Source organism: Chaetodon auriga, chromosome 16 (genome assembly GCF_051107435.1).
Source record: "Chaetodon auriga isolate fChaAug3 chromosome 16, fChaAug3.hap1, whole genome shotgun sequence".
In the NCBI taxonomy this organism is placed as follows: domain Eukaryota; kingdom Metazoa; phylum Chordata; class Actinopteri; order Chaetodontiformes; family Chaetodontidae; genus Chaetodon; species Chaetodon auriga.
Genome location: NC_135089.1, coordinates 605001 through 632590, shown reverse-complemented (window position 1 = coordinate 632590; position 27590 = coordinate 605001). Strand labels below are relative to the sequence as shown.

The 27590-nt window shown below is 46.9% G+C and overlaps 2 protein-coding genes across 2 annotated transcripts in view; one reads left to right on the top strand and one right to left on the bottom strand.

Annotated features, from left to right (window-relative positions):
* The window catches only part of LOC143334565 (syntaxin-1B), a 54377-nt gene extending 34241 nt beyond the window's left edge, over positions 1-20136 (top strand). Inside the window, exons 4-10 of the mRNA XM_076753397.1 lie at positions 3056-3130; positions 5751-5824; positions 7850-7958; positions 9181-9254; positions 9935-10072; positions 10162-10272; positions 10475-20136. Of these exons, the coding sequence (XP_076609512.1) occupies positions 3056-3130; positions 5751-5824; positions 7850-7958; positions 9181-9254; positions 9935-10072; positions 10162-10272; positions 10475-10555 (662 nt within the window). The 3' untranslated portion in view covers positions 10556-20136. The remainder of the gene's footprint in view (positions 1-3055; positions 3131-5750; positions 5825-7849; positions 7959-9180; positions 9255-9934; positions 10073-10161; positions 10273-10474) is intronic.
* Positions 20137-20366: 230 nt separating this feature from the next.
* Positions 20367-27590, bottom strand: part of LOC143334550 (uncharacterized) — a 28893-nt gene continuing 21669 nt past the window's right edge. Inside the window, exon 5 of the mRNA XM_076753377.1 lies at positions 20367-26528. Within this exon, the coding sequence (XP_076609492.1) occupies positions 26101-26528 (428 nt within the window). The 3' untranslated portion in view covers positions 20367-26100. The remainder of the gene's footprint in view (positions 26529-27590) is intronic.

Genomic DNA, 27590 nt, shown 5'->3' with positions numbered 1-27590 from the left:
CTGACCCCGACACGCCGTGACTCATGACTCAGCATTAATGACTCAACATCACCGCCGGAGCCTCAAGCTGAGTCTGAGCGCTGCACTGTAGAAAGTCTGGCTTCAGACCTGGTCCTTCATCAGGCTCAGGAGGGTCTGCAGGGACAGCAGGGTTCAACGGGGCTCAGCAGGGCTCAGCAGGGTTCAACGGGGCTCAGTGGGGTTCAGCAGGGTTCAACAGGGCTCAGCAGGGCTCAGCAGCGTTCAGCAGGGTTCAACAGGGCTCAGCAGGGTTCAGTGGGGTTCAACGGGGCTCAGCAGGGCTCAGCAGGGTTCAGTGGGGTTCAATGGGGCTCAGCAGGGCTCAGCAGGGTTCAACAGGTTTCAACAGGGTTCAGCAGGGTTCGACGGGGCTCAGTGAGGTTCAACAGGGTTCAGCAGGGATCAACAGGTTTCAGCAGGGTTCAGCAGGATTCAACGGGGCTCAGCAGGCTTCAGCAGCGTTCAGCAGGGTTCAACAGGGTTCAGCAGGGTTCAACGGGGCTCATTGGGGTTCAGCAGGGTTCAGTGGGGTTCAGCAGGGTTCAACGGGGCTCAGTGGGGTTCAGCAGGGTTCAACAGGTTTCAACAGGGTTCAGCAGGGTTCAGGAGGGTTCAACAGGGTTCAGCAGCGTTCAGGAGGGTTCAACAGGGTTCAGCAGGGTTCAACGGGGCTCATTGGGGTTCAGCAGGGTTCAGCAGGGTTCAGCAGGGTTCCTGCTCGTAACACAAGGATTAGCGTGTTTTACAGGAGACATCCAGAAGGTTTCAGCTGGCAGAAGGACATGCGTGTCCTCCTGTTCGTCCCGCATGCTGTCAGGATTTATCGTCTCTGCATGTCGATGTTTTCTTTTCTGTTGTTCAGTGATTTTTTTCTTTTTCTGTTCCTTTCCTTTTGGGTTTTTGATCTTTCCTTTTGTCCTCCCTTCCCTCCCTCTGTCTCCGTCTCTGTTGTGTCTTCTGTTGCATGCTGCCTGCAGCTTCTCCTCCTCCTCTGGCTGAAGTGTTTAAACTGCATGAAGTCCAGTTAACCTCAGAGGAGATGAGGAGGTTAACCGCTGAGGACATGTGAGTGACGTCTGTCTGTCCCACGAGTGTCTATGGGCTCTTTCTGTATGTGTAAATACAAAAAGAAAAAATCAGTTCAGTCCAAATAACTTTATTTGTTCTGTTCCGGCAAAACAAGGCAAGCTGCTTTCAAATGTACAAAATTACTAAATACGCTCATGTGAAATTTGAGCCGATGATTTTACTCATTAGGTTAATGAGAACTTGTGTCTTTGACAAAAGGATGTAAAATATTCTTAATCAATTAGTGCACATGCGCCATCCGTGCGTGCAGCCTGTTTCTTTTCTTAGTTTAAACAATTTCCCCTCAGGGATCAATAAGTTAATTCTGATTCTGATTCTGACAACCAGTGGCTTAAAGGACATAATCCTGGAAGACTTTTATTGTGAAACAAGCAGGAAGTGTGTCAGTGGCAGCTTAACGGCGCTCAGGTGTGAGAACAGAATGTGTCCAGCAGAGCGATGATGAATTTATCTGGACTCTAAACCAGGTGTGATGTTCTGAAGGTGTGACGATGAGTTCAAAGTCGTCCACTCACAGTGAGACACTGGAGGACAGAATGGATCTCTGTCGTGTATAAACTTCACTTCACGCTAAACGGAGTCGACGCTCCGACTCTTCTTCTTCCCTCTGGTGAAAACATGTCGCTTTCTTTCTTCTTCTCCTCCTCAGTTCTGGGTCAGCTCGCTCTGCATTGCCAGCAGTCCGTCGTACAAAATGCATTCCAGTGTTTCCGCATGAATAATGCATCATGGGAGTTGTAGTGAGAGCAGAGGGGCGCAGATGTATTTCTGCTTCTAAACCACAGCCATTCAGAAAGACTCTGATGCTCCTCCTCGTGTCACAGTTCGACGTCCTGCTCGCATTGGCCGTCTGCGGCGTCAATCAAGATCAGTCAGCCAATCAGAAAGTTTCCCCAGGAAAAAAAATATAGATAAAAATAATAATAACCAGCAGACTGTGTGTATGTGTCTGTGTGTGCGTGTGTGCGTGTGTGTGTGTGCGTGTGTGCGTGTGTGTTTGATCATTATCTGCCTCGTTAATGCTGATTGATTAACGAAGGTGTTCCACCAATCAGGAGCCGTGTTCGATGCTCACCGTAAAAGTCGAGCTCAGAGGGGATTCTGGTCGTACTGGTGGAAGAAGTACTTTGATCCTTTACTGAGGTAAAAGTACTGCAGTCTGAAAACACAGCGCAGTTATTCTGATTTTACTTTAAATCAGATTATTGATCCTCTCTGTCTGCTGCATTCATGAACGATCAGAAAACATCTGAGCTGAAGAAGCCATCGTTCAGCCGTCGCTGCTGCTTCTTCTGTCTGTCACTGGAAACGCTCTCTGAGATTCAAACCTGTGATCTCGTCATCTTTAGCTTCACACGCTAATAAAAGAGCTCAGAGAGGAAGACTGAAGAGACGGAGACGAGAGGGTGAGTCAGAGGAAGACGAGGCAGCAGCTGGCTGAGACTGCAGAGCTCGTAAATCTGACTGCACTGCTGCAGCGAGCGCGCACGCACACACACACACACACACACACACACACACACACACGCACACACACACGTGCACACAGTACAACACTTGTGAGGACTAAACCTGAACCTGATTCTAACCTGACCCTTCAAACCAGGTCTGAACCTTAGAACGACCCAAAGGGCTTTTGAGGACCAGCCAAAGTGTCCTCACTAGCTTAGCTTAGCATCCAGGGTGAGGGAAGGAGCCAGAGGCTCCATTGTCCCACCTGTCTGTCGGTGCCCACAGGTCAAAGGTCACCTACAGGTGTGCACGTTCTCCCGTCAGGTGCGTTTGTAGAGATCATCGCGCAGCGCTCACAGCGAGGCACCTGTACGTCCTGTCTCTGACGTCCAGACCGTCCTCGGTGGACGTCCCCACCGAAGGACCTGAAAAAAGCCCAACAGATCGATTTCACTGCTCAGTCAACATGATAACGACGTGTTTTTCTCTGCAGAGACCAAGCAGGAGTTGGAGGACCTCACAGCTGACATCAAGAAGACAGCCAATAAAGTTCGCTCAAAATTAAAAGGTACACACTCACCATCCTCATCCTCATCCTCATCTTCATCGCTCAAACACACGAAAAACAGCAAACAATGATGTCCAGATGAATCAGGGCAGGACGTTTACGGGACGTCTGCAGGATGCTAACACATTAGCCTGCTAGCAGTGTCTCTCGTGAGACGTGAACTCCGCCGGCCTCCGCCCGGCCTCCGCCCTCCTCAGCAGACCTCTGTCACAGGATGAGAGCGTGTTGACCTTCAGCAGCACAAGAAAATATCCAGAAACAGTGGCGGTGATTTATCAAGCTGTAATCGCCGGGACAGCTCCACACACACACACACGCACGCACACACACGCACACGCAGAGCGTTGGTTCATTCTGAAGGTTCAAGGACATCACTGCTTTAATGTGAACAGCCAGAGGTTTGACTACACACACGCACAAACACACGCCTGCAGACACATGTACACACAAATACACACACATGATGATGCATGTGTGTAGAAAGACACACACACACACACACACACACACACACACCCACACACACACACAGACTGTACATATGCAGTCTGAGAATAGCAGTGATGGTGGAGATAAAGCTATAATTGGAAACACCCACAAGGCCTGAGTGTTATTGTCCTCTACACACACACACACACACACACACACACACACACACACACACACTACTGTAGATGTGCCGTCCCTGGGGGGGGGGGGGGCATGCTGGAGCAAACAGGCTCCGCCCACAGCTCCGACAGCAGGTTGATGTTCTTGAAAAGTCATCGTCGTCACGTCTGGCTGTCGGGGTTTGAACTGTGAACACACATGCAGCATTTGATTTGAATAAACTTTATGCGTACTGTGAGTCAGACAGGACAGTGATGGACGACATGTCTGGTCAGTGATGGCTGCGTGTGAGGCGCACTTTTACTTTTCAATATTGTAACGAGGCTCTGAACATCTCACCGACATGTTTCTTATGTAAGAGCAGACATCACTTTGTTTTTTGAAACTAAAGATGTCCTCACTCACACACACACACACACACACACACACACACACACACACATGGACTCACAATCTGTTGCTTACTCACCCAGTTTTATGTCGCTGTCACTTAAAAACACAAAAATACACGAACACACACACACACACACACACACACACACACACACATGCTCACACACACCATCAGTGTTGTGTGATATTGCTGAGTCATCGTGGATCCAGCAGAGAGCAGCTGGGCCACGAGCCAGAATACACACACACACACACACACACACACACACACAGAGTGGAAAATATTATATAAGCGTTTGAGTTCATCTCATCACTCGCGGGAGACAAACCAACATCACAGACCGACATGACACCAGGACAGACCTGCAGCCCGTTACCATGGCACCCAAAGACACACACACACACACACACACACACACACACACACACACACACACTGCTGCGGCTGATGAGGTCATTAAAGCCACCGGACTTCACCTGGAGCTCACCTGAAGGGCCAAAGTCCCCTGAGAGGCTGCTGAGTCAATCACAGCCACACTGACACAAGAGGAACTACATTACCCACGATGCCGCTCTTCCTTGCCGTGTGTTGTGCGTGTAGCAGCTAACGTAGCCCAGAGCAGCTGCAGACGTCCGCTCACAGACGAGCTTCAGTTTCTCGCGTGTCGCTGACTCGAGTGACATCACACGAGGACGTTCAGTGAGACCCTGAAGCCTTTAAACTGCTTTAAAACCAGTCAAACCTGGAGACAATGTCCCTCAGTTTACTGTCAGTCTCTGCTGACAGCCCTCACACTGTCCTCATTATACTCACATACTGACTAAATACTACAAATACTACTAAATACCAAATACTACATGCTGAACGTCCACATATATTTTGTAGTTAGATGTTAAACTGCATTTGGTGATCCAGATAAATGAGCGGACAGGCAGGAGGACACAGAGCTGGGGACTATTTCCAGTGGCGGGTGAATCCATGGACGCTGTTTGAGTCTGAACATGAAGAGAAGGGAGTAAAAGTGAGGAGGTGGCAGAGATGAAGAGGAGCTGTGACGAGGTCTGTCCTGCAGTCGCCTCTCTGGACCGAAGCGTCGTCCTCGTCCTGCTGACGGCCTGTTCCTCAGCTCTGGAGACGTCTGCAGACGAGAACGTCCACAGCTGAGCGATGAGCTGAAGCTGACGGAGGAAGAGGAAGAGGAGGAGGAGGAGGAGGAGGGAGGTGGAGGGAGGTGTTTTACCTTCATCTGATCCTCGGAGAAGGAGGCGGGCCGGCTGCAGGTGCTCAGCTGTGAAGAGTGGAGGAAGACGGAAGGACAATCTGTCCTCGGTGTCTCCTCAGGAATCAAACCTGCTGCTCCACAACACAGCCAGAGTACATGGAAATACTCAAGCAAAGTACTTCATAACTGACAGTGAAGGCAGCAGTGGCTTTATTGTGGAGGGGAAAACAAGGACGAAGGCTTCACAATAAAAGCATCAACTAAAAGAGCGTAAAGACGACGTTTCCTGTTTGATCTGATGTTGACTGACCCTGTGTGTGTGTGTGTGTGTGTGTGTGTGTGTGTGTGTGTGTCTGTGTGTCTGTGTGTCTGTGTGTGTCTGTGTCTTCCTGCAGCAATCGAGCAGAGCATCGAGCAGGAGGAGGGTCTCAACAGATCATCAGCGGACCTCAGGATCCGCAAGACACAGGTGAGAGCAGTCCAGGTGTCCCCTGATGTCCACAAGTCCATCATGTCCATCATGTGGACAGCAGTCAAACACTTCACTAACGAAGCAGAAAAGAGCTTCAGATGAACCAAAAATAAACATTTGTACACACATTTGTGTACTTGTACCATCACATTTACTCCACTACATTAATCTGACATCAGAGTGTTTGTACAGTGTGGTACTTGTACTTTTACTGCAGTAAAGGTAGTCTGAATACTTCCTGTTTAAACACAGAGACGTGAAGTGATGCTGCTCGTGTCCTCTGTCCTCTCATCTGTCTGATGTGACCCTGCAGTGTTCTGCTCTGTCATTGGCTGAAACGCCCCCTCTCCTCCCCGTTGGTCTGCTCCCTGCTGCCTCCTGGTGGAGGAGAGCAGAACTGCAGCATCAGCACATTACACAACCAAGCACATTAACATCTACACACACACACACACACACACACACACACACACAGGTTTCACTCACAGCCTGAACGATCTGCATCATTCTGATCATGTTTGAGTGGTGATGACAGAATTCATACACAGAACACTGATAACACATTGATAACACACTGATAACGTATTGATAACACATTGATAACACACTGATGACATCAGAATGAGCTGGGCTGGTCAGATTGAAGGTTCGGTCCAGTGGACAGAGACAAAGACGAGAGACAAATCATAAACTGATGTGTTTGTTTCTCCAGCGCTGAATCACCTCATTTTCATTATTTTATTGAATTTTATTTTTGACTGTTTGTCCAAGAATAAAGACGCAGGGACGCAGCCTGAGACACACGATGAGCTCCAGACGTCTCAGTCTGTCTCATCATGAAATCATGAAGTGACCTCTTTTCTTGCCTCTCTGTCTCTCTGTCTCTTGTCTCTCTGTCTCTTGCCTCTCTGTCTCTTGTCTCTTGCCTCTCTGTCTCTTGCCTCTCTGTCTCTTGTCTCTCTGTCTCTTGCCTCTCTGTCTCTCTGTCTCTTGTCTCTTGCCTCTCTGTCTCTTGCCTCTCTGTCTCTCTGTCTCTTGTCTCTTGTCTCTCTGTCTCTTGCCTCTCTGTCTCTCTGTCTCTTGTCTCTTGTCTCTTGTCTCTCTGTCTCTTGTCTCTTGCCTCTTGCCTCTCTGTCTCTTGTCTCTCTGTCTCTTGCCTCTCTGTCTCTCTCTCTCTTGTCTCTTGCCTCTCTGTCTCTTGTCTCTCTGTCTCTTGCCTCTCTGTCTCTTGTCTCTCTGTCTCTTGCCTCTCTGTCTCTTGTCTCTCTGTCTCTTGCCTCTCTGTCTCTCTCTCTCTTGTCTCTTGTCTCTCTGTCTCTTGCCTCTCTGTCTCTTGTCTCTCTGTCTCTTGCCTCTCTGTCTCTCTGTCTCTCTGTCTCTTGTCTCTTGCCTCTCTGTCTCTTGTCTCTTGCCTCTCTGTCTCTTGCCTCTCTGTCTCTTGTCTCTCTGTCTCTTGCCTCTCTGTCTCTCTGTCTCTTGTCTCTTGCCTCTCTGTCTCTTGCCTCTCTGTCTCTCTGTCTCTTGTCTCTTGTCTCTCTGTCTCTTGCCTCTCTGTCTCTCTGTCTCTTGTCTCTTGTCTCTTGTCTCTCTGTCTCTTGTCTCTTGCCTCTTGCCTCTCTGTCTCTTGTCTCTCTGTCTCTTGCCTCTCTGTCTCTCTCTCTTGTCTCTTGCCTCTCTGTCTCTTGTCTCTCTGTCTCTTGCCTCTCTGTCTCTTGTCTCTCTGTCTCTTGCCTCTCTGTCTCTTGTCTCTCTGTCTCTTGCCTCTCTGTCTCTCTCTCTCTTGTCTCTTGTCTCTCTGTCTCTCGTCTCTTGTCTCTCTGTCTCTTGTCTCTTGCCTCTTGCCTCTCTGTCTCTTGCCTCTCTGTCTCTTGCCTCTCTGTCTCTCTCTCTCTTGTCTCTTGCCTCTCTGTCTCTCTCTCTCTTGTCTCTTGTCTCTCTGTCTCTCTGTCTCTTGTCTCTTGCCTCTTGCCTCTCTGTCTCTTGCCTCTCTGTCTCTTGTCTCTCTGTCTCTCCGTCCTGCAGCACTCGACGCTGTCACGTAAGTTTGTGGAGGTGATGACTGAGTACAACACCACGCAGTCCAAGTACCGCGACCGCTGCAAGGACCGCATCCAGAGACAGCTGGAGATCAGTGAGTACTGCAGCGTACTGCACACTGTGTACTACACAGCACGTACTGCACACTGTGTACTATGTATACTGCAATCCACATACTACACACTGCATACATCGCACTGCATACTGCACAGTACACTCTGCATACTACATAGAAAATACAACACAGTACATAATACACAAAACAAAGTACACACTGTTGTCGACATCCCATCTTCACCAGGACGACCGTGTTTCTGTGACCAAACCACTTCACAGTTTATCACTGAGGTTGAACACGTGTTGTGTTTGTTGGTTCAGTGGATTAGAAACAATAAATAATAAATAAAGTTTTTATTTTTCATTTTTACTTCCTGTTTGAAGGTCGAAGAAAAAACTGATTCCAGTTTGAACTCTGAAGTAAAGAGCAAGGTCGACTCAGTGTGCAGAGAAGCAACACAGCACAACACACACACAGCAGACACAGCCCCAAATTAGACTAATAGGCAGAATACACACACACACACACACACACACACACACACAGGAAACAGGCCGTAACAAACAAACAGCAGCACATTAAGCTGATGCAGACAGATAAACAAACTGACTGCAGAGCTGCTGCACAGATTTTATTCTCAGCAGCTCTGACCTTCACACACACACACACACACACACACACACACACACACACACACACACACCCTACATCACATCACCTTTCCAGGCTCTGTATAATATTTGATATATTCTCCGTAGTTTTACTTTCCCTACTTTCACTGTAGTACTTGAATATATTCCAGCAAAGGACAGATGGACAGATGGACAGATGGACAGACGATGTCCTCCCTCTTTGACCTTTTCTGCACACAACGCTGCACAAACGAGCAGATTATTTTTTATTGATGATGTCGAGCTCTTTGCTTCTTCTTGACGTGGTATTCTTTCATAACTAAGAGTCCACATCAGGTCCAGGTCCAGGTCCAGGTCCAGGTCTACAGTCGACCCAGCAGCATTTTAACAAAGACACTGCCGACGTTTCTAAGATCTCATGTTCTTATTTGGGGATTTGGGGGGATTTGGTGGTTGCCTAGCAACACCACATTAATCCTAAAACACCTGTCCGTCGTTTATTGTTCAACCAGTGCTCAGGTGTCGTCACATGTCTCGAGATGTACGATGTGTCACATGGCACGTCATGTGACTGAGGTGGCGCCTCAGGTACTCTCACCTCTAACGTCTCTGCGTTCTGTCTGCAGCTGGGAGGACCACCACCAACGAGGAACTAGAGGACATGTTGGAGAGCGGCAAGCTGGCCGTCTTCACCGATGATGTAAGCGCCGCACCTGAGCCACCTGAGCCACTCTGCATCCCATAATGATTATCAGAACACATGACAGCAGGGAGGATGATGGGAGGATCTGTGATCTGCACCATCAAGCTCTTATTTTGATGGAGTCACCTCACACTATGGTTGGCTCCTTCAAATTAAAAGCTCACATATGTGCAGACACCACCATCACTAGCACAGGAGAGTCACATGACCCGGTGCTGTGTTCAGTTGCTGTCACTTAACGCTGTGCTGAACTCCTCCGGTTGAAGCCACGCCCCCCTGTGATGTCACAGCGGACTGACCAGTGACTTCAACCAGTGAAGTTAACGCTTTGGTGTCATGGCACCACTCAGAAAACGAAAAACACAACACATGTACAAGTACAGCACATGTACAAGTACGACACATGTACACATACAACACGTGTACCACTACGACACATGTACCAGTACAACACATGTACCAGTACAACACATGTACCAGTACAACACATGTACCAGTACGACACATGTACCAGTACGACACACTGTACGACTGTGATGTCGTCCTGGTTAGGAAACAGTTGGAGACGTCGGAGCACATGAAGTTGATGTGATGATGATCTGTTGTGTTTGTTGATGAAGGATTTGTTTTGTGTAGTTTTCTTTTAAAACTGTACGATGACGCCTCGTCTCCCGCAGATCAAAATGGACTCTCAGATGACCAAGCAGGCTCTGAACGAGATCGAGACCCGACACACTGAGATCATCAAGCTGGAAAACAGCATCCGCGAGCTGCACGACATGTTCGTCGACATGGCCATGCTGGTGGAAAGCCAGGTGCGTTAACAAGAAGGTATCAGAGTCGGCGTGTTGGAGGTCGTCTGGACGTCACGCCTTAACTTTACGACGCATGTGTGTGTTTTCAGGGAGAGATGATTGACAGAATTGAGTACAATGTGGAACACTCCGTGGACTACGTGGAGCGAGCCGTGTCCGACACCAAGAAGGCCGTCAAATACCAGAGCCAGGCCCGCAAGGTAACCTCTTCTTTTTAGGAGAGAAGACAATTGCGACTCCCAGAATGCATCGCTGTAAGAAACGTTCAGTGGTAGAGCCTTGGAGTCTGTTTGTGTGCTGGACCGCACGAACCAAAATGAATCACAGCGGAAACATGCAGTGAAGCAGTTCTCTAGTCCGTGTCCTCGTGTACCAACCCGTGTGTCTCCTGTCGCCCTGCAGAAGAAGATCATGATCATCATCTGCTGCGTCATCCTGGGTGTGGTCCTGGCATCAACCATCGGCGGCACGCTGGGCTTCTAAGACGCTCCGCCTCCCGCCGCTGCGACGACCGACACCGACCGACCGTCTGACCGCCAGCAGAGAAAAGAAACACCAACGACAACAACACAAAAACTTGAAACACAAATGCAAGACAGATAACCAATCAGCTAGGAAGAGATAACAATCCAATCACAGATAAGAGGAAACACTGCGGGGTTGGGTGGGGTTCAAAAAACAAAGACAAAAAAAACAATAAAAACGCCATCACATAATAGCTGACTTAAATACATAACGTATACAAAAGAGGGTACAAATAAACCTACTATTTATTACAGATGTACATGTAAATGTATTGAACATATGAAGCAACACATGGGTTAGCTACCTGTAAAAATTATGACCTATAATATGACATTTACTTGTTTATTTGTTTGTTTGTTATGCCTTTTTTCTTATTTTTTAACAGTTTCTTTCGTTTTTCGAGAGTCTCCGGACAGTGATGGTGACTGCTGCCGGGTGACTTCTGCAGGACGAGCGTTCCCGAGCCGACCGTTCCTTCTTTCTTACTTTCTTACGTGTATTTCCGGGCAGAGCTTCTGGGACTGAGCACGTTCTAGAACGCGTTTTTCAATGCATGAGCTCCACTTTCCAGTTAAGCGTCGTCTCGCTGGAGGACATTCGACTCCGAAAAGAAAAATCCTTCCAGCTCCCGTCAGAACTTTCTGGAGCTGCAGAGCTGCGTTCGAGCACGGGAGGTTCCGGAATGCTGTCCTGCAGGACGAGCGCCCGCGGCTCCGGTAGAACCAACCTTGTCCCCGTGTTTCTGGGAGGGAGGGACCGACCTCGCTGTTGGCTCAGCCACCTCTTTAGACCACCTCTCATTGGTTGCTTGCTCCTGTCATTCACCTCAGTCAGTCTGTTAAATTAGTTTAGACTGGCGAAGTCCAACCTGCCACCGCCATTTAAAAAGCAACGCAGAAAGAGCGTGACACGCCGCCCACTGAACTGTTTTCACAGCCAGCTGATTGGTTGGGAAGACACTGTGTGGGGGGGGGAGGGTGTCATCGCAACGTGGCAGGTTTCCACGACAACAACCTCCCCTTCTTGTCACACCTATCCAACCAAAGAGCAGGGGGAGGGAGGGCCTCTGGTTTTCCTGCTGAATTCGATTGGCCAGCGGCAGAATACGTGACGTTTGACTGACAGGTGAACGGTGGGAAGGAAGGGGGGGTAGGAGGAGGAGGAGGGTTTAAAGGAGGGTGGGAGGAGACGGACAGTCAATCTATGCAGTTTAGATAAGAGGAAGACGACTTGTCCCGCCTCCTCCTCCTGAAATAGCCAATGAGAATCGGGGGTTCATGTTACCGCACCAAAATGCTCATCGCACTGATCGCTGTAGAAATATTGTAGTCAAGGCCGGGTGTCATCTCCAAGCTGTCACAGCCGTTCTTCCGGAAGATTCTTAAAAATGAAGAGAACACATTAAAAAGTACAGAAGAAAACAAAGTTAAACATAACAATGTAAAACTAACAAACAAGCTACAAACGAGAGGGGCAGAACATGTCGAAACCTCCAGCTGCCGGCGTGCCCTGGTCACCTGAGTGTCGTGGTAACGTTGCTTTTTCGTTTATTAATGGGGAACGTTTGTTGCTTCGTTGTTCGTGGTGCTGCTGTTTTAGTGCGTGCGTGACGTGTCCCGTGACGTATCGGCCTGACATCATTTAGCGGTTACTGTTTAGTCTGTATGGTTTGAAGCATTTGCCTGTTTCCTCCCCGCGTCCCTCCATCTCCTGCCTGACTGTGTGTTTGGGGAATGTGATGTTTGATTCACACCATTTAAATGCCTGAGTTGCACAGGTGCTACTGAGCAGGAGAGGCTTTTCCTATTGGTGGATTTTCTCTGTGGAAGGTGGAACATGTGACACACACATGGACATACATTCACAGCATAGCACATGCATGAGCGCCTCATGTATACATCTCACACAGAAATTCCCCTTTAACATACAGACTTTGAACTTTCGTCACGCCAGCGCTAACGTTGGACGGGGTCAGTTAGCATGCTATGGAATTAGCTCGTTTTACACGTAGATCACGCTGAAGCTGCTTGTTTCCGTGTGTTCAGACCAGCGTTGGGGATAGAGTGAGATTGACATCAACATCAAGTTTGACTGACTAGCTTTTAACTGCGGCTCATGGTCTTCATCAGCTGATGATGGTTGAAAGTTTTTTGGGCTATTTGGTCAAATCAGTTTCATTTCATTTTGCATTTCCATTTTACAAACGTGGCAATATATGCAAAGAAAATAATTATTATTGTTTTTGAAAGGTATTTCCTGTGTATTAGACTGAGCTAGCATTAGCAGTTAGCGGTATGCCTGCACAAAAAGGAAGGACTTTCACTTTTTTGACGTTATGACATTAACACAGTTAGTCCCTCTCAGTTACCGGAGTAATCTGAGTACTTTGCCTCCACACTGGGCCAACACGTACAGACGTGCGTTACATTTCCACACTACAGAAGCATGTTTTCTTTCATTGCTGTTAATGTGTTCAGAAGACACACGGGTGTGTTGAGCACAGTACTGTGACTGTGGTTTCAGACTGGGGGGGTTTAAGGAGGAAGGTTTGTCCGTGCACAGGCTCTGTGAGACGGAGGTGCGTCTGCTTCTGTTGAGGCCTTCACTGGACGATCCTGCACATCTCGATCACTCGATGCCACCTTAAACTCCACAGAGTCAGTCTGCACCACAGCTTGTGTCAAAGGAATAAAGTCAGTTTCTTATAGTTATGTTTCATTTGGCAGAAAACGTGTTAGCTAGCTAGCTCACTGTTTAGGGGCTGCAAAGTTGTTTCTGGCATTCAGCGTTTCCACAGTGAAAGTCCTTTAATTCATTTTGTGTTCAGTGAACGACAGTTGAGACACTTTCAGGCTCGACTGGGTCAGAAAATATCTGCTTCTTTAAGAAAAAGTCAAAGCTCTGTCGCTGTGGAAGGCTGCGCTCCGACAGGAAGCTAACGGGATGGTTGATCGTAAGTGTTGTTAGCAGACAGTTGGAGCCACGGCGTGACGAACGTTTGGTCGTGTTAGCTGCTCGTCATGGATGCTTGTGGTTGCCGGAGCGACGTGTAGACACGAGGACATTGTTGAGTACGTGTTTTCTCGGGAGTCGTAGCTGTTAGCGTTGTTAGCTGTAGATGTCTGTGATGCCGTGTAGTCGCTACATTAAATTAAGGACGAGGATTTTAGCCTCAGGTTTGGAGAAGAGAGCAGGTGGGAGTTTTTATGTTTTTCTTTGACTTCCCAAAACCAAAACTGAACTTCTGTGTTGACCAAAGCTTAGCAAACACACCCGACCCCTCCAAGCAGCAAAATCCAATAGATGTTTGTTCAATGAATTGTCAGTAGATGTAGAATATTTCAGCACTTTTCTCTGCTGTTGTGTTGTCGACGTTCATGCTATATTCTGTCTTCTCAGTGGTTTCTAAGTAGTTTTGCTGTTTTAGACTGTAGTGCAAACACTGAATCTGTCCACAAATAGATTAAATGTCAAATTATGTTTGCCCCCATCAATTAAATCCGAGGATGCTTGTTCTAACTACATTTGCCAGGTGTCTATAGACTCATTTAGAGCTTTGCTTCATTTTGGACATTTCACATGTGTGTTGAGGCAAATGAGAAATTTGGGAAACAAGGGTGATTTGTCTGTTGGCTGTTTTCAAAGTCCATACATGTTACCTCCACCAATCCCAGTGCTTCGTTCATCACCTGCCACTCAGTCATGAAGTCAGCCACACTGTATTGAATTCAGTTACATGTTCATGATGGTCGATGGTTGTCAAGGTGACGTCACGGTCGTCGCGGTAGTCTTGCGATGGTTAGGCGGCGGATAGAAATCGGTGATGTGAGGATGCCGTCGTAGCACCAGCCAGCTTGTTGATGCTGATGTTTTTTGCCATATGTTTGTGTGTTTTCTGTAGCGTCCATCGGGCCTTGCCGCCATCCTCTTTGCAAAGAAAACATGGACAAACGTCACAAAACCATAAAGGCATTGAAGTTATTGATAATTATACAACTCGGTGAAGGTTAGGACGTCGGTCAGAGTGTCCGTCCCCTGTCCTTTTGTCTTCTCATTTGTGTCGTAGTTGTTTGGCTGTACACAAAGACGACGTTGAGGATCGGGAGTCTGCCCCTTCCCTTCCCCAGCAGACCCCGCCCATCCCGTTATGCGTAATAATGATAATAATAATAATTAAAAAGGCATGCAAAGCGTTGTGGAGTTTGCATGATGGTGTTTTTTGTACCCCACCCCAACCTGCCCTCCACGTCGTGCACTTTACCGCTCATCGGACCTGTCTTTGGTTAGCATGTTAGCTAACTACTTTACACGTTCTTACTTAATCTGCTTTCTCCGTTTCTAACATTTATTTTGAAGTTAGACACGCGCTGGCGTTACAGGTCAACGTGTGCTTTGTTTGTGATGTTGTTGGAACAGTAACTGGATTTTTAGGGTGTTTTGTTCAAGAGCAGGTTGATTTCAGTGTGAGCCTGTCAAAGACTAAATTGTCAAATACGCTGCCGTTGACTTCAGCCATCCTCCGTCCACACGACCCCTGACATCGACCTCCAAACCTTCCGCTAGGTCACACGCCACGTTATCAACTGATCTCTGCTTGTTTGCTTCCACTGTTGCATTAGTGTTGTGTTTCTGTGGAGGAATTGTCCCCACAAATGTGACTTATTGTTGAGCATGAAAAGTGTGGGCTGCCATCCACCCGGCCTCCTGTGTGTGCAGCATGCCTCCCTTCCTCTTCAGTGAAACCAGATCCGTGCAGAAATGCGTGAACGTGTGCGTGTTTGTGTCGGAGCAGCACGAGTTTGTTTTGATGTGCGAAGCGTCCGATCGCAGGTCCACGGGTCGCAGCTGTTTGATGAACTCCGCTTTGTTTTTATGGAAAATTGTGACAGATGGGAAGAAATAAGAGATCAGACATATTTATGGACGCCATGATCACTGTTATTATTCTACTTATTAAAATTCAAACCAAAGCGTTTTTTGCCCTCCCCTCATGTGTTCTCAACATGTTCGCCACTAATATCAAAGAGCACAACGCGAGTCAAGTTTACACTGAGATGTTCGTCACAAACGGTGAAAAAATGCAGAATAAAAACAACATCAAGTGCTACCGTAACGATAAAAGCCCAGCCCCCCTGCCCACCACCAGCCCTCACTGCATGTTGGTCTGTCCGCCAATCAAAGCGACGAAGCTATCCAATAGTTATCTCAACAACGATGTCTGCCTCCACACACCCTTTCTTTTCTTTTCCACCTGTAGGTGTTAGTTTGTGATCTGATTAGTGGAAAAATATGATGCATAATCATCTTTGAAAAAATGAGCATATATAGGCTTTTCCTCCACTTGAGGCATATACGGAGACAACGGTGGTGCTTTCTTCTTCTATTTATGAATTGCTGTTATTCTTGTTATTTTGGTGTGTACAGCTTGTTTATCGGTCTCTGTGTTCACACTACAGGATCAATGCTGCCCTGCAGGTTTCAAGGTTTTGCTAGCTAGTCAGTCGCTAAATATCTTGTCTCACAGCTAAAGGGTCAAAGCCAACCAAGCAAAGCTTCTTCCCTGCTGCTGTCCACAGTCTGGAATCGTTTGGTTTGGTAATGCAAATGATCAAATTAACAGTCAGTGGTACATTACGAAGAAGCAGTGCTCGCTAACAGTGCTTTGTTGTAATTGTCCTCATTGCTGCAGAGTTACTTGGTTCTTCGTGACCTTGACTGCAATCTGAGCACATGACCAGCCAGCGGACATAAAGACTAAAGAATCAGGCTGCTACGTGTAACAGCCATTTATGAACAGGAGGGATTTATTCAACTCATTCTCCAAACTTCAGACCTCGCCTGAGGCTCAACATATCCGTCCAGGCGGCTGCGATAGCGGTTCCCGCGAGCAGTTAGCTTAGAATTTGATTTAAGACTTCTAAATGGTCTCACAACAAACATTTTCACTTCCAAATGACTGTTGAGCAGCTGCAGCACGTGTGACTGGAAAAAACATCGTGAGCTAAAGTTCAGCGCTTGCTCGCTAGCTCTGGTAAACCTACAGTGAGCATTTTCCTGTTTGTGAGAAAGGACTGCAGCCTTGTCAACTGAAGTCACATATATAGGGAAGATTATATACACATACACACACATATATGTGTGTGTGTGTGTGTATGTGTATATACATATATACTGCATTTCTATACCTGTTTGTATGTGGCTCTGTAGCCTTCCTGCTTCTGTTGGCTGTACAGTTTTCGTCAGAGCGGGGTACAGAAAGCAGAAAAAAATCATCGGGAGGGAGTTTGGGTGCGACGCCAAGACTCCAAAGATTGACTTACCGTTAGCTGTTAGCTGTTAGCCTTTAGCCTGTGTGTAGAAGTAACTTGGCGTATTGTTTCACACACGTATTGAAAATGATTTGTAGTTCCTTCGGTTTGAGGTGGTTTTAACACAAACCGTGTGCCGGCGCAGTACGCCCTGCAGGTATTTCTGCAAACGAGTTTTTCAGTGTGAACCAGCAGACGAGTGTCTGTCTTCCACGTTTGGACTCAACAGACACCGAGTTCAAAGACTGTGAGGACTCAAGTTGGTCGTGCTTTTTTGTTCCTCCGCTGTCGGACGATTAAACTCTTCTCTACGATGATTTTTGTCTTCCTGAAACAATTTTCACAAACCAAATCCTGTTCAGTGCCCTGCTCTGTGTGACGCTCAGCGGCAGCGTCGTTTGTTCGCGTGCCGTGGCTTCGACCTGCTCTTGGCAGCAGTTGCAGCTGCGATTTGATATTAATTGTGGTTTCTGATTTTTGATGTGAGGCTCCACCCATACGTCCTTCTGCTCTCTCCGTCGTACGAGACAGTATTTCAGTTTGTATCAGTGTTTTTTTCCCTAGTGGGAGGGGTGGGATGAGTCAGGGGGAGGGGCTATGAAAACAGACCACGCCCACAAGGTCTCTGCCATAGCAAGTAGGAAAGTCAAGAAAACAACATTGTTGTTATCATTATTATTGTTATTGTTATTATTATTATTATTACCATAAATAACAAATAAAAATGCAGTAAAACATTTGCAAAAACCCAGAAGGAGAACGAACGGCTTCACACAAAGTGATCAAACTAACATAAAAACTTTAAAAAAGGGAAGTTATGACGATTCTATAATAGCAATGATTTAAAGAAGTACAAAAGGAGTTATGTTATCATAAATAATAGTAGTAATATTGAATGCTCGCAATTTTGTCAAACTGAAACTGGATTCTTTGTGTTATGTAATTATTGTAAATAACTTCAAAGAGAGAAAAAATGACTTGCATGTCTATGTATAAATCTACTGAGATATCTATTCCCGTCAAAGTTGACAAGTAGTTCGATCTCTGTCCTTTTTTGCCACTTCACTTCCCCCTCAAACACCACCAGTCCTCACCTCCGCCCCTCCACCTCCCATCTCGTCAGTCCTTTAATTCTTTCGGTGTGGGTGAGAGACGACAGCAGAGAGAACGAGAAACATAGCTTCCAGCGTCCTCGTCCGCCATGTTTCAGTTCAGACGCCGCGTTTACACCAGCCTGCCCAATCAGAGTTTCACACGCGTACAAAGAAGACGTATGATGGCGTGTTCTCGTCGTGGGACGCCCCCGAGATGCACCGTCGTACTTTTCTTTGTCTCTTCATTTCTGTCTAAAACAAGGACAAATCCACTGAGACAGGAATGAAAGGACAACGTGTGTCAGCAGGTATTTGACAAATTTCTGGCTTTTTGGTGTAAACACAGACACAACCACACCTCCATCCATCACCCCAGTTCCAGAGGCTCCACCCACTGGCTCCTCTGATGAAAGTGCTTCCCTCCATATTAGGAAAATTAACCCCGCCCACAGGGCTTTCCAGGCCACGCCCCGATCATTTCGGAAGCCCTGTTAGCGAGTTTCCGAACTCTCTCTCTCTCTGTCTGAATCTATGTCTCTCAACCATAGCTAGGTAGCCAAACTACTTACCTAAAACTTGGTCTACCTGCCTGTTTCCCCAGAGTTTAGCCTGCACCCTAAAAAAAAGTCCTAAAAAAACAGATGTGCCCTGCTAGTTAGTAGCCAGATCCTGAAATGCAAGTACCCTGATAGCCTGCGTTTACAGTTTGGCATGAGCAGCTCTGAGACGCGTCGCAGTGCCACGCTGCTAACGTTCATCAAGCAGTGAGAAAAAACTGGTCCCACCATGAAGATTCAGTGGAAAGTTTTCCAAGAAGTTGCTTTTAGAAGCTAAATGCTTCTCAAGTCGTCCATCAGCCTTCATCTTTGTTTGTGCGTGATGTAAGACACACAAGATCTGATTTCTAACTACCGTCTCTTTGGTCTGCATGTTAACAATCAAACCACAATCTGACCCCGTCAGTGGAACCACAAACAGATCTGAGTCCTGTCGTCCAGAGGCGTGTTTAGGCTAACGCGATCTCCGTCCCATTGTGAGTCGATGGCTCAGGATCACTGGCTTTAAAATGCTGTTGGAAAAAGGCCACAGACCAGTTTTAAAATCAGTGTTTCTGCGTCCGCTCAGTCGTGTCCATGTCCCTCAGAACGCCACCGCAGTCTTCCTTCTACGTGGCTGTTTCCATCATTTAGTCCTCATCTGGTTCCTGGAGAAGGTCTCGGCTTCAGTTTCTCAAAGATGTTGAGGTGCGAGAGGTCAAAACTGGATCTGAACGTCGTCGCTGCAGATTTAGCGTAGCTGTGGCTCTCTGAAGAGGAGACGGTGTCACGGTTTAAACGGGCCCTGGACAGGATCGAGGACCACGGTCCTCCCAGAGGCGCCACCTCATTTCAGACCCGGTCTCGAGCCTCACACAGGCCAACCGTAACAAAGCGTGCAATATACTGAGAAACAAGGGCGTCTTTACGAGGCGAGAGGCGCTCGGGCCGGCGCTCGGCTCAGACCTCCTGCAGGAACAACATCGCCCACTTTAGGCCCTCCGGAGCGTCCAGATGGAGGGACAGGCCTCGTTTCTGAGTGCAGACGTCCAATAGAGACAGGCGCTATCTCGGGGAAAACGGCAGGCGAGAGACGTGAGGTTAGAAAAAATCTTTCCAAAACGTAAAAAACACGGAAACAGGAAGAGGACAGAGCCATCGCGCCTCAGACGCAACTTTGACTGGAAATGCAACTTGTGTCCCGTTTTTTTTGTGTGTGTGTATGTGTGCGTAGCGTAATGTAAAAGCGATCTGTCCCCCCGCCCCCACCCCTCCCCTCTGAAAAATACCCCCCCCCCCATCCCCGTCTTCCCCCTCCTCCCCCACTCTCGTACTGCTGTTGGCTGTTCTGTTTAGTTCATGTGACGTGCCAGTATTCCCCCCCACTTTCCCCCCCTCCCTCCCCCACTCTCTCCCCGTCTCTCTCTCTCTCGCCCCCCCCCCCCCCCCATGGATCTTTAAGATGACAACTCTATGCAGATGCTGTCTTTTATAAGTGTGTCAAAATTTTAATTTAAAATAAAAACATAAAAAAAACAAACCCTGACAGACATATTGAAATGATAACAAAAAATGAATAAAGAAAAGGATTGTTCAGTGTACTCGCTGCCTCGTGTGTCTTTACTCGTTCCCTCATCGTCACGGCGTTTCTCGGCTCGTGAGTGAAGGCCGGCCTCTGATGACGTGAAGGTTCACCTCCAGACGCTCGCTGGTTTCGAGCCGGTGGACATCAGGTGAGTTTTACGAGCAGACAAACGACGGACACAGACCTGCTGAGGACGATGTTCAGAAAAGGACCAAAGGCTGAACTGAGGGGACTCGGAGCAGCAGACGGTGTAGAAACAGGATTTATTTATAAAAACACAGAACAAAGTGGGAGAAGCAGCAGACAGACGGACAGACGGACAGACGGAGACCAAACAGCAGCTTCTTCTTCCTCAAACTCACAAAACATCAGCGTTTGTTCTTGGTGCTTCGAGTTCATTCACACAGAAACGTTAAACCTTCAGTGTTTGAAGAAACAGTCGAATGTTAAAGATCGAGTGTTTGACTTCGGGTCGACGTCTCGTCACAGAGATGAGGAGACGACGATGAGGAGACGAGATGAAGCATCAGGACGAGCGTGGAGGACAGACAGCAGCTTCAGGACAGCATGAAAACACCATTCAGCTGGTTTTTAACTTTGTTCTCAGGATCATTTCAGCTCATATCTGATCATTTCTGTCTGAAATACAGATTTAAAGTAAGATGAAGTTTGGAATTTCACTCACATGATCAATATTTCACATTTTTCTTCATTTCGTGTTTGACTTCCATGTTGTCTTATTTCAAATGTGTTTTGACTTTATTTCTGCTGTCTGAAGACGGAGATTAAATCTCCTGTTAAAACACATTTTTATCAAACACTTTCTTCCACATTTGACTCTTTAAAGAAACGTCTCTCATGATGTCACTGACACCAGCGTCTCAAAGGTGGGACAAGAAATGAAAGACCAGCTAACCTAATATCTATTTTAACCCAAATATAACCAAACATATCAGTGTGTGTGTGTGTGTGTGTGTGTGTGTGTGTGTGTGCACGTGCGATGGAAAAGACATGAAGTGAACAACAAACAAACCAAAACCAGCCAAACCAAACAAAATGCCCCATGACTGACAGACAGACAGAGACAGACTAATTCCACCATCTTATACACCTGAGGCGTAGCCTGAGCAGGTGGAAGTCGTCAGGTGTTGATGACTTCCTGTTCTCTGACAAAGATCCTCTCACAGACAGGAGTGTTGTGCTGTCACATTTTCTGAAGGTCCCAGTTTGATTTGATGTCAGACACAGACACGGAAACAAAACCCTTCCAGCAGCAGTTCAGGCTGCTGTGAGGGCACCAGGACCCACAGGGAGCCCTGACCCACCTGACCACGCTCACCTGGCTGAGCAGGTGAGCGTGGTCAGGTGCAAACTGAACTGAACGACCTTTAATATGACGTGCTGCTGAAGCAAATGTTTAGACTCAAAGCAACAACGTGTTCGTCTGTCCCTCATCTGTCTCACTTCCAGTCTGACTTCCTGTCTCACTTCCTGTCTCACTTCCTGTCAGACAAACAGGAGGAAAGAGAGCATTTGATGGGACTATTTTCAGCGGCGGATGAATCCATATGTGGTGCTGCAGTGAGTGTTTGTGGCAGCAGGACGGTGTGTGTGTGTGTGTGTGTGTGTGTGTGTGTGTGTGTGTGTGAGTCAGAATAAACTACAGTGTGTGTTGTAGTTTTCAGGATTTTCTGTTTCAGGACAAAGAACCACCAAGAAGAAGAACTTCAAGAGTTTCTGTTTTTAGTGACGCGTCGACGCTTGAGGCTCCCTGGTCCTGATCCTGGTCCTGGTCCTGGTCCTGGTCCTGGTCCCACCTTCTGTCACCAACGGCTGCTTGTGATCATGGTTAACATCAGCGGATCATGAGTAGAAGTAAAGACGGTTATTGGTTGTGTATAGAAAAGTTCACACAGAGGTACAACGACGACACGTCCGCTAACCGACGAGCATCGAGAGTCTACGGCTACGATTCTACACGCTGCTTTCATGTGCACCGTTTGGCATCCCCAACCGAACCGAACAGAAGAGTCTCAGAGGAACGTTTTCTCTGCTCAGGTTCACTTTGTGTCAGTTTGAACGAAGGCAAAAACCTTCTGAGTTCGTTACAGGTGAGGACGTCTCTCCACTGTGACGTCGTCCTCGTGACGTCTCATGAAAGACTTCACAGGAGACAGTCTGTTCATTCACTTTTTCAACGTTTTCTCCTTAATTATGGGAATTACGGGAATTATGAAGACGTTTCTCACATGTCTCTCATAAAGATGCAGATTTCAGAATGACAAAAACTTTTTTCTTCCTAATAATAAATTCTCAAATTTATAGGAGACAGAGAGAGAAGAGGAAAGACACAATATCAGGATGCAGATCCCTCCCAGAGACGCAAAGCAACAGCGAAGGATAATAATCATGATGGGAATGATAATAATAATCATGGTTACAGAATCACCAGACCCTCGTCCTGTCACTATGGGACAACAAATATGTCATAATAGGAGAAAACGTGGTAGAAATGAAGGTTTGAGGACGGGACACAAAATGGTCGTCACAGCTGCTGCAGCTGTTTGTCACTTTTTATGATTTCATAGGATAAACGTGAAGAGGAGAAACACCAAGCCTCCTCTGAATGTTTCCTGTGTGTGAAAGCAGCTGCAGATTGTGACCACATGAAAGCAGAAGACACACAACCATCACCATCATCATCACCATCATCACCATCATCACCATCATCATCACCATCATCATCATCATCATCACATCATTACGTTGATAGATTCTCCTTGTCTTTAGTCTGAACCCTTTGACTCCACACGTGAGCCGTCAGGCAGAGTCAGGAAGTCCAGATGTCTGGGAAACAAACAGGAAATGCAAACAGGAGGCGTGAGGAGGAGGGCGGAGGCCAAAATGCCGACGTTTGGACTGTCCTGATGCTGCTCCACCAGCCTGAAGTCCGTCCATGAGGACTTCTCTCGGAGACAAACCCGCATGGCTCCCGACATCGGCTTTGTCCACGAAAGAAATCCACGACCGATCGGGTCTCACATTGAGTGAAGAGTCCCAGTGTTTCACTCCAGGCCGCCATCTTGTTGAAGCTCATTAACGCCAATTGAAGAAGACAAAAATCCACCAACTTAAAGTTTTTTACTATTAAGAGTTTTTTTTTCTTTTCACAGTGACGACTTTGACTCTCATTCAGTCATTTGGAGAAACTGCCTCATAGTCGTCAGATGTCTATCAAATCTGAAATGTTTGTGATCAGTTGATCTTTCTTTTTAGAAGAAGAAGAATCAGGGGGAGACATTCCCCTTTATTGTCACACACACGCGCACAGCACACGGAGGTGAAATTTGTCTTCCGCTTTTGACCCATCCTGGTCGTCCTTCCTCCGCGGCAGACCAGGAGCGGTGGGCAGCCAGACCGGCGCCCGGGGACCCATTCTTCTGTCACCATTGGTCAGGTGGTGATCTTCTTCAGTCCGTTCTCACCTTCAACGCGTCAAATATGGCGGCTCGGTCAGCGGCTCTACACTTCAAACTGTGACGCTGAAGGTCGTCCTCCACATTAATGTTTTCATGTTCTGAATCAGGTGACGTAGCATCAAGAGTGACAGCGACAGGTCGGGGTTGTTTGGATGCGTCAGACGCAGGACTTTCATCCAGGAGACCAGAGTCGCTTCACGTCTCTTGAACTTACATTACGTGACTTCAGGCATCTAACTGACGGACTTATTTTCAGTCAAATCATTTACTATTGCTAGCTTGACTGTGGCTGCACACTGAAAACTGATCCTCAGAGAGACATAGCTTAAAGCGTACGGCCACTAAAAAAGCTTCCGTATTTGACGAGTTAGCAACAGGAAGTTCCTGCCAGTCGTGACGTATCATAACTGAGATTAGCTTCTCATGACTATGAGATAACACCGAATGAATTATGAAATTTTCAGAAATGAAAGAAACTCTTGTTCTGTCAAACTTGATGTCTTGATTTAGTTTAAAACAGGAAGTCGAAATTGTGACATGTCATAACTTTGACAACAGAATTAGTAGTCAAATGTTTTCATATCGCAGCTTTCACACAGGCAGCAACTTCAAGGTAATCTACAAATATTTAAAGTTGTAAACAAACATTAGATTGAATAAAAGAAAACGTGAACAATGTATTTATTTCATATTTATACTAAACCGTGATTATGGGAATTTTTTTATAGGATTCTAAAACGTATGATAATAAAGAAAACGTGGTGAATTTTTTCTCTCAGGGCATTAACGGACTTCCGTAGATGATGGTTTAATGTTGGTGCTGTTAAAACGTTAAAGACAGACTGAATCAGCCTGAAGAGCAACAGAAACGTGTTGATTGGCTCTGACGTGGCAGCGACACAAACTGTCAAACTAAAGGTCCACAAAGAACCAGACGTTCTGCGAACGATCGTCCATGAACGTCCCACGGAGGTGTCCTTCCACCGGCCGAGTCAACGCTCCCTCAGAGGAAGATCTTCAACATGTCAATCATCAATCAAGAGTTAACCGGCTTGATTCCCGTCGGTGCAGCTCACTTTTACAGGTTTTTCTGGGCTGACCTGAAGGTATCTGAACACCCACAAAAACACCTTTTCTCTATTTTCGCTCTGCTTCATGAGTTCATTCTAAGTGTGAATGTCAACAGAAGAAGAGGAACACAGTTTTTATCCTCTGCGGCATAAAAAACATTAAATCTCCTCGTTTGTTCGTCCCCGTCGGCGTCCTCCAGGTCAGGAAGTCTGTTCCATTATTTATTGTGTCAGTGAAAACAGACACTCAGGACCACGACCTAACGCTGAACCTGAACACATCATGGACAGGACGGAGAAAGCTTCTAAACACATCATTTACGCCTCAAGCTCCAGTTTCTGTCCCATGACTTTATGAATGAAACAAGCTGCCGTTTTACTTCCAAAGAAAGAATCCTGACTCTCTGTGGAGGACTTTTCCAAAGGCCTCGTCTCCACCCGCAGTGAACATCTGATCCACGAGTCTCTGCAGAGGACATGAGGAGCTGAAGAAGCTGCTGCTTTGTCTCCGCTGAAGCTCACGTCTGTCCCTTCAATGGAAACGTCTCACATGCAGAAACAGTGATTATATGAGAGGAACAAACTGGAGCTAATGCAGAAGACTCAGACGAAGAGGTAGTGGGAAGAATACAAGACCCATAATCCACCTGTGCTTTCTGCAGAGGGGCCAGAAGTCTTTAATGGCCTCCAGCATCCAGCTCAGTTCAGCAAGATGCCAACAACTGGGCTGACTAGTTCACTGCCAGTGGGAAAACAGAGGACCAGTTGCCACCAGTGGAAACCGGAAAGGACAACAGAGACAAAAACTCTGTTTACCATCGATGGACAGAAAGTCAGAAGCTCAGAGGACAAACAGGACACTGAAGGAGCTTTAGTTTCCAGGCTTCCCATTAAAGTCTGAAAAAGTCTTTATGTTTGAGAAAGACGGACGTCAGGATTTGAATCATCTAAGAAACTGAAAAATAAACACGTCATGTTGAAATTTATAGAATTCAAATCAACCAGCAGTCTGAATTCATGAAGTTTGAAGTTTTGTCTGTGAAGAAAAGTGATGTGCAAACTAAATATCATTTGATCAATGTTAAAAAAAAAAAAAAAAAGAAAGAAAGAAATTTGGGAATTTTTGGAAAACGCTGAAAGTCTGGTGCTGTGAAGTGTTTTTTCCGTCTTTAGCTTCAGCGGTGACAAAAGTTACTGAAAACATTTAGAACAATAATCAAAAATCTGTCGTTGCAGCAGGAAGTCTGATGTTTGAACTCCATTCTGGATTCAACATGAAGTGTTCAGTCTTCAGTTTCTTCTCAGAGTTAAACCTGAACCCCTCCACACACCCTGTGGTCTTCCTCAAGGGACGATGTGGTCTGGGGTTGTTGTGCTTGTCCAGACGGTTTAAGGACCTCCATGAGGCCAAGAATGAGCCCAACTGGACGTTTAGACGAAAGGTCTGGAGGGGACAGTGAGGAAGGCGGATGATGTCCCTCTGGACAGCGGCGGACCCCTCCAGTGCACCTTCATGTGGTGCCTCAGGTTGGACCGGGACGAGAAGCGCTTGTCACACTGCTGGCAGGGGAACGGCTTCTCCTTGGTGTGGATGCGGCGGTGGCAGATCAGCGCCGTGGACACCCGGAACGACTTGCCGCAGTCGGGACACTGATAGCGTTTGGGCTCGGTGTGGATCCGGCGGTGGTTCTTGAGAGACATCAGGTTGGGGAACTCCTTCTGGCAGGAGTTACAGAAGAAGGTCCCGGTCTTGTGGCTGTTTTTGTGGTTGAGCAGGGAGCTGGCGTGGCGGTAAGACCGCCCACACTGACTGCAGACGAAGCTCCTGGAGCTGCTGGTCGAACCCACCGGACTCAGATCTGAGGAAACAAAGACCAGGTTTTAGTTCAGGTGGACTGACTGAGGTAACAAACTGATTCAGACCCCAAAGAACTGAGGACGTCCCTCACATAAGACATGATTGACAACATTTGAACCTGCAGGCCAACTGCAGCGAATGCCAACATCCACCTTAAACCCGCGAGTCAGTCGGTGGAGTCCAGTTTGTTTCAGAAACGGTTCAAAGCCTCAACACGTCTGAAGAAAACGTCACAAGTACGAGAAAAACCTCAAAAAGTAAGAAAGAAGGAAAACAGAAGAAAGAAAACAGTTGGATAACTACAAAATCTGGATTTTATATTTACGAGAAAAAAAAATCTGTCAGTTCCTGTTTGGAGATGCTGATGTCATAATCACGTGAGCACATCTACAGTCAAAACTAAAGTCACGTGACTCTTCAGATATTTCATCTGTTTGGACCAACAGACCTGAAGAAGCCAGCGCAGGAAACAGGGTCAAAGGTCAGCCCAGTTTGGTTTACAGGAGCTGCTGCTGATTCAAAGGAAGAACAAACAGCTTTTCAGAATAAAACAAAGAGTCTTAATTCATTAACAAGCTCCTCAGTTTACAACCAAAATCCCAGTGATCATTGTGACACAGCTGGATCCCCTGAGGCGGATGGATCTGAGCTGCGTGACCAAAGGATTTTCATTCACTGACAAATCCAGCATGAAACACACAACAAGTCCAATCTGAGTCACACACAGCAAACTACACCCAGCAGCTTCACTTTGGACCAGCGGGAACTCGCTGTGTTCCTGCAAAACATTTGGATCCGTTCAGTTTTTAGACTTTTGTTCATGTGGTGGAACGGCTGAAAATCATCAGTAATAATCAGCTGCTGTTAACGTCCATGTCCGTCGTTCAGCAGTTTCACATCTTCCTCAAACACAAACATTGAAATGCAGTGTTTTTTCAATGGAGTTTGGTTCAGGAGCAACATTCTGTTCTCCACACGCAGCTTCTTCAAAAAGGATCAAAACACAAAGAAAAGTTTGGTTTCTGGTCTTAAAAACTGTAAAAGTCCACATTTACTGAACACA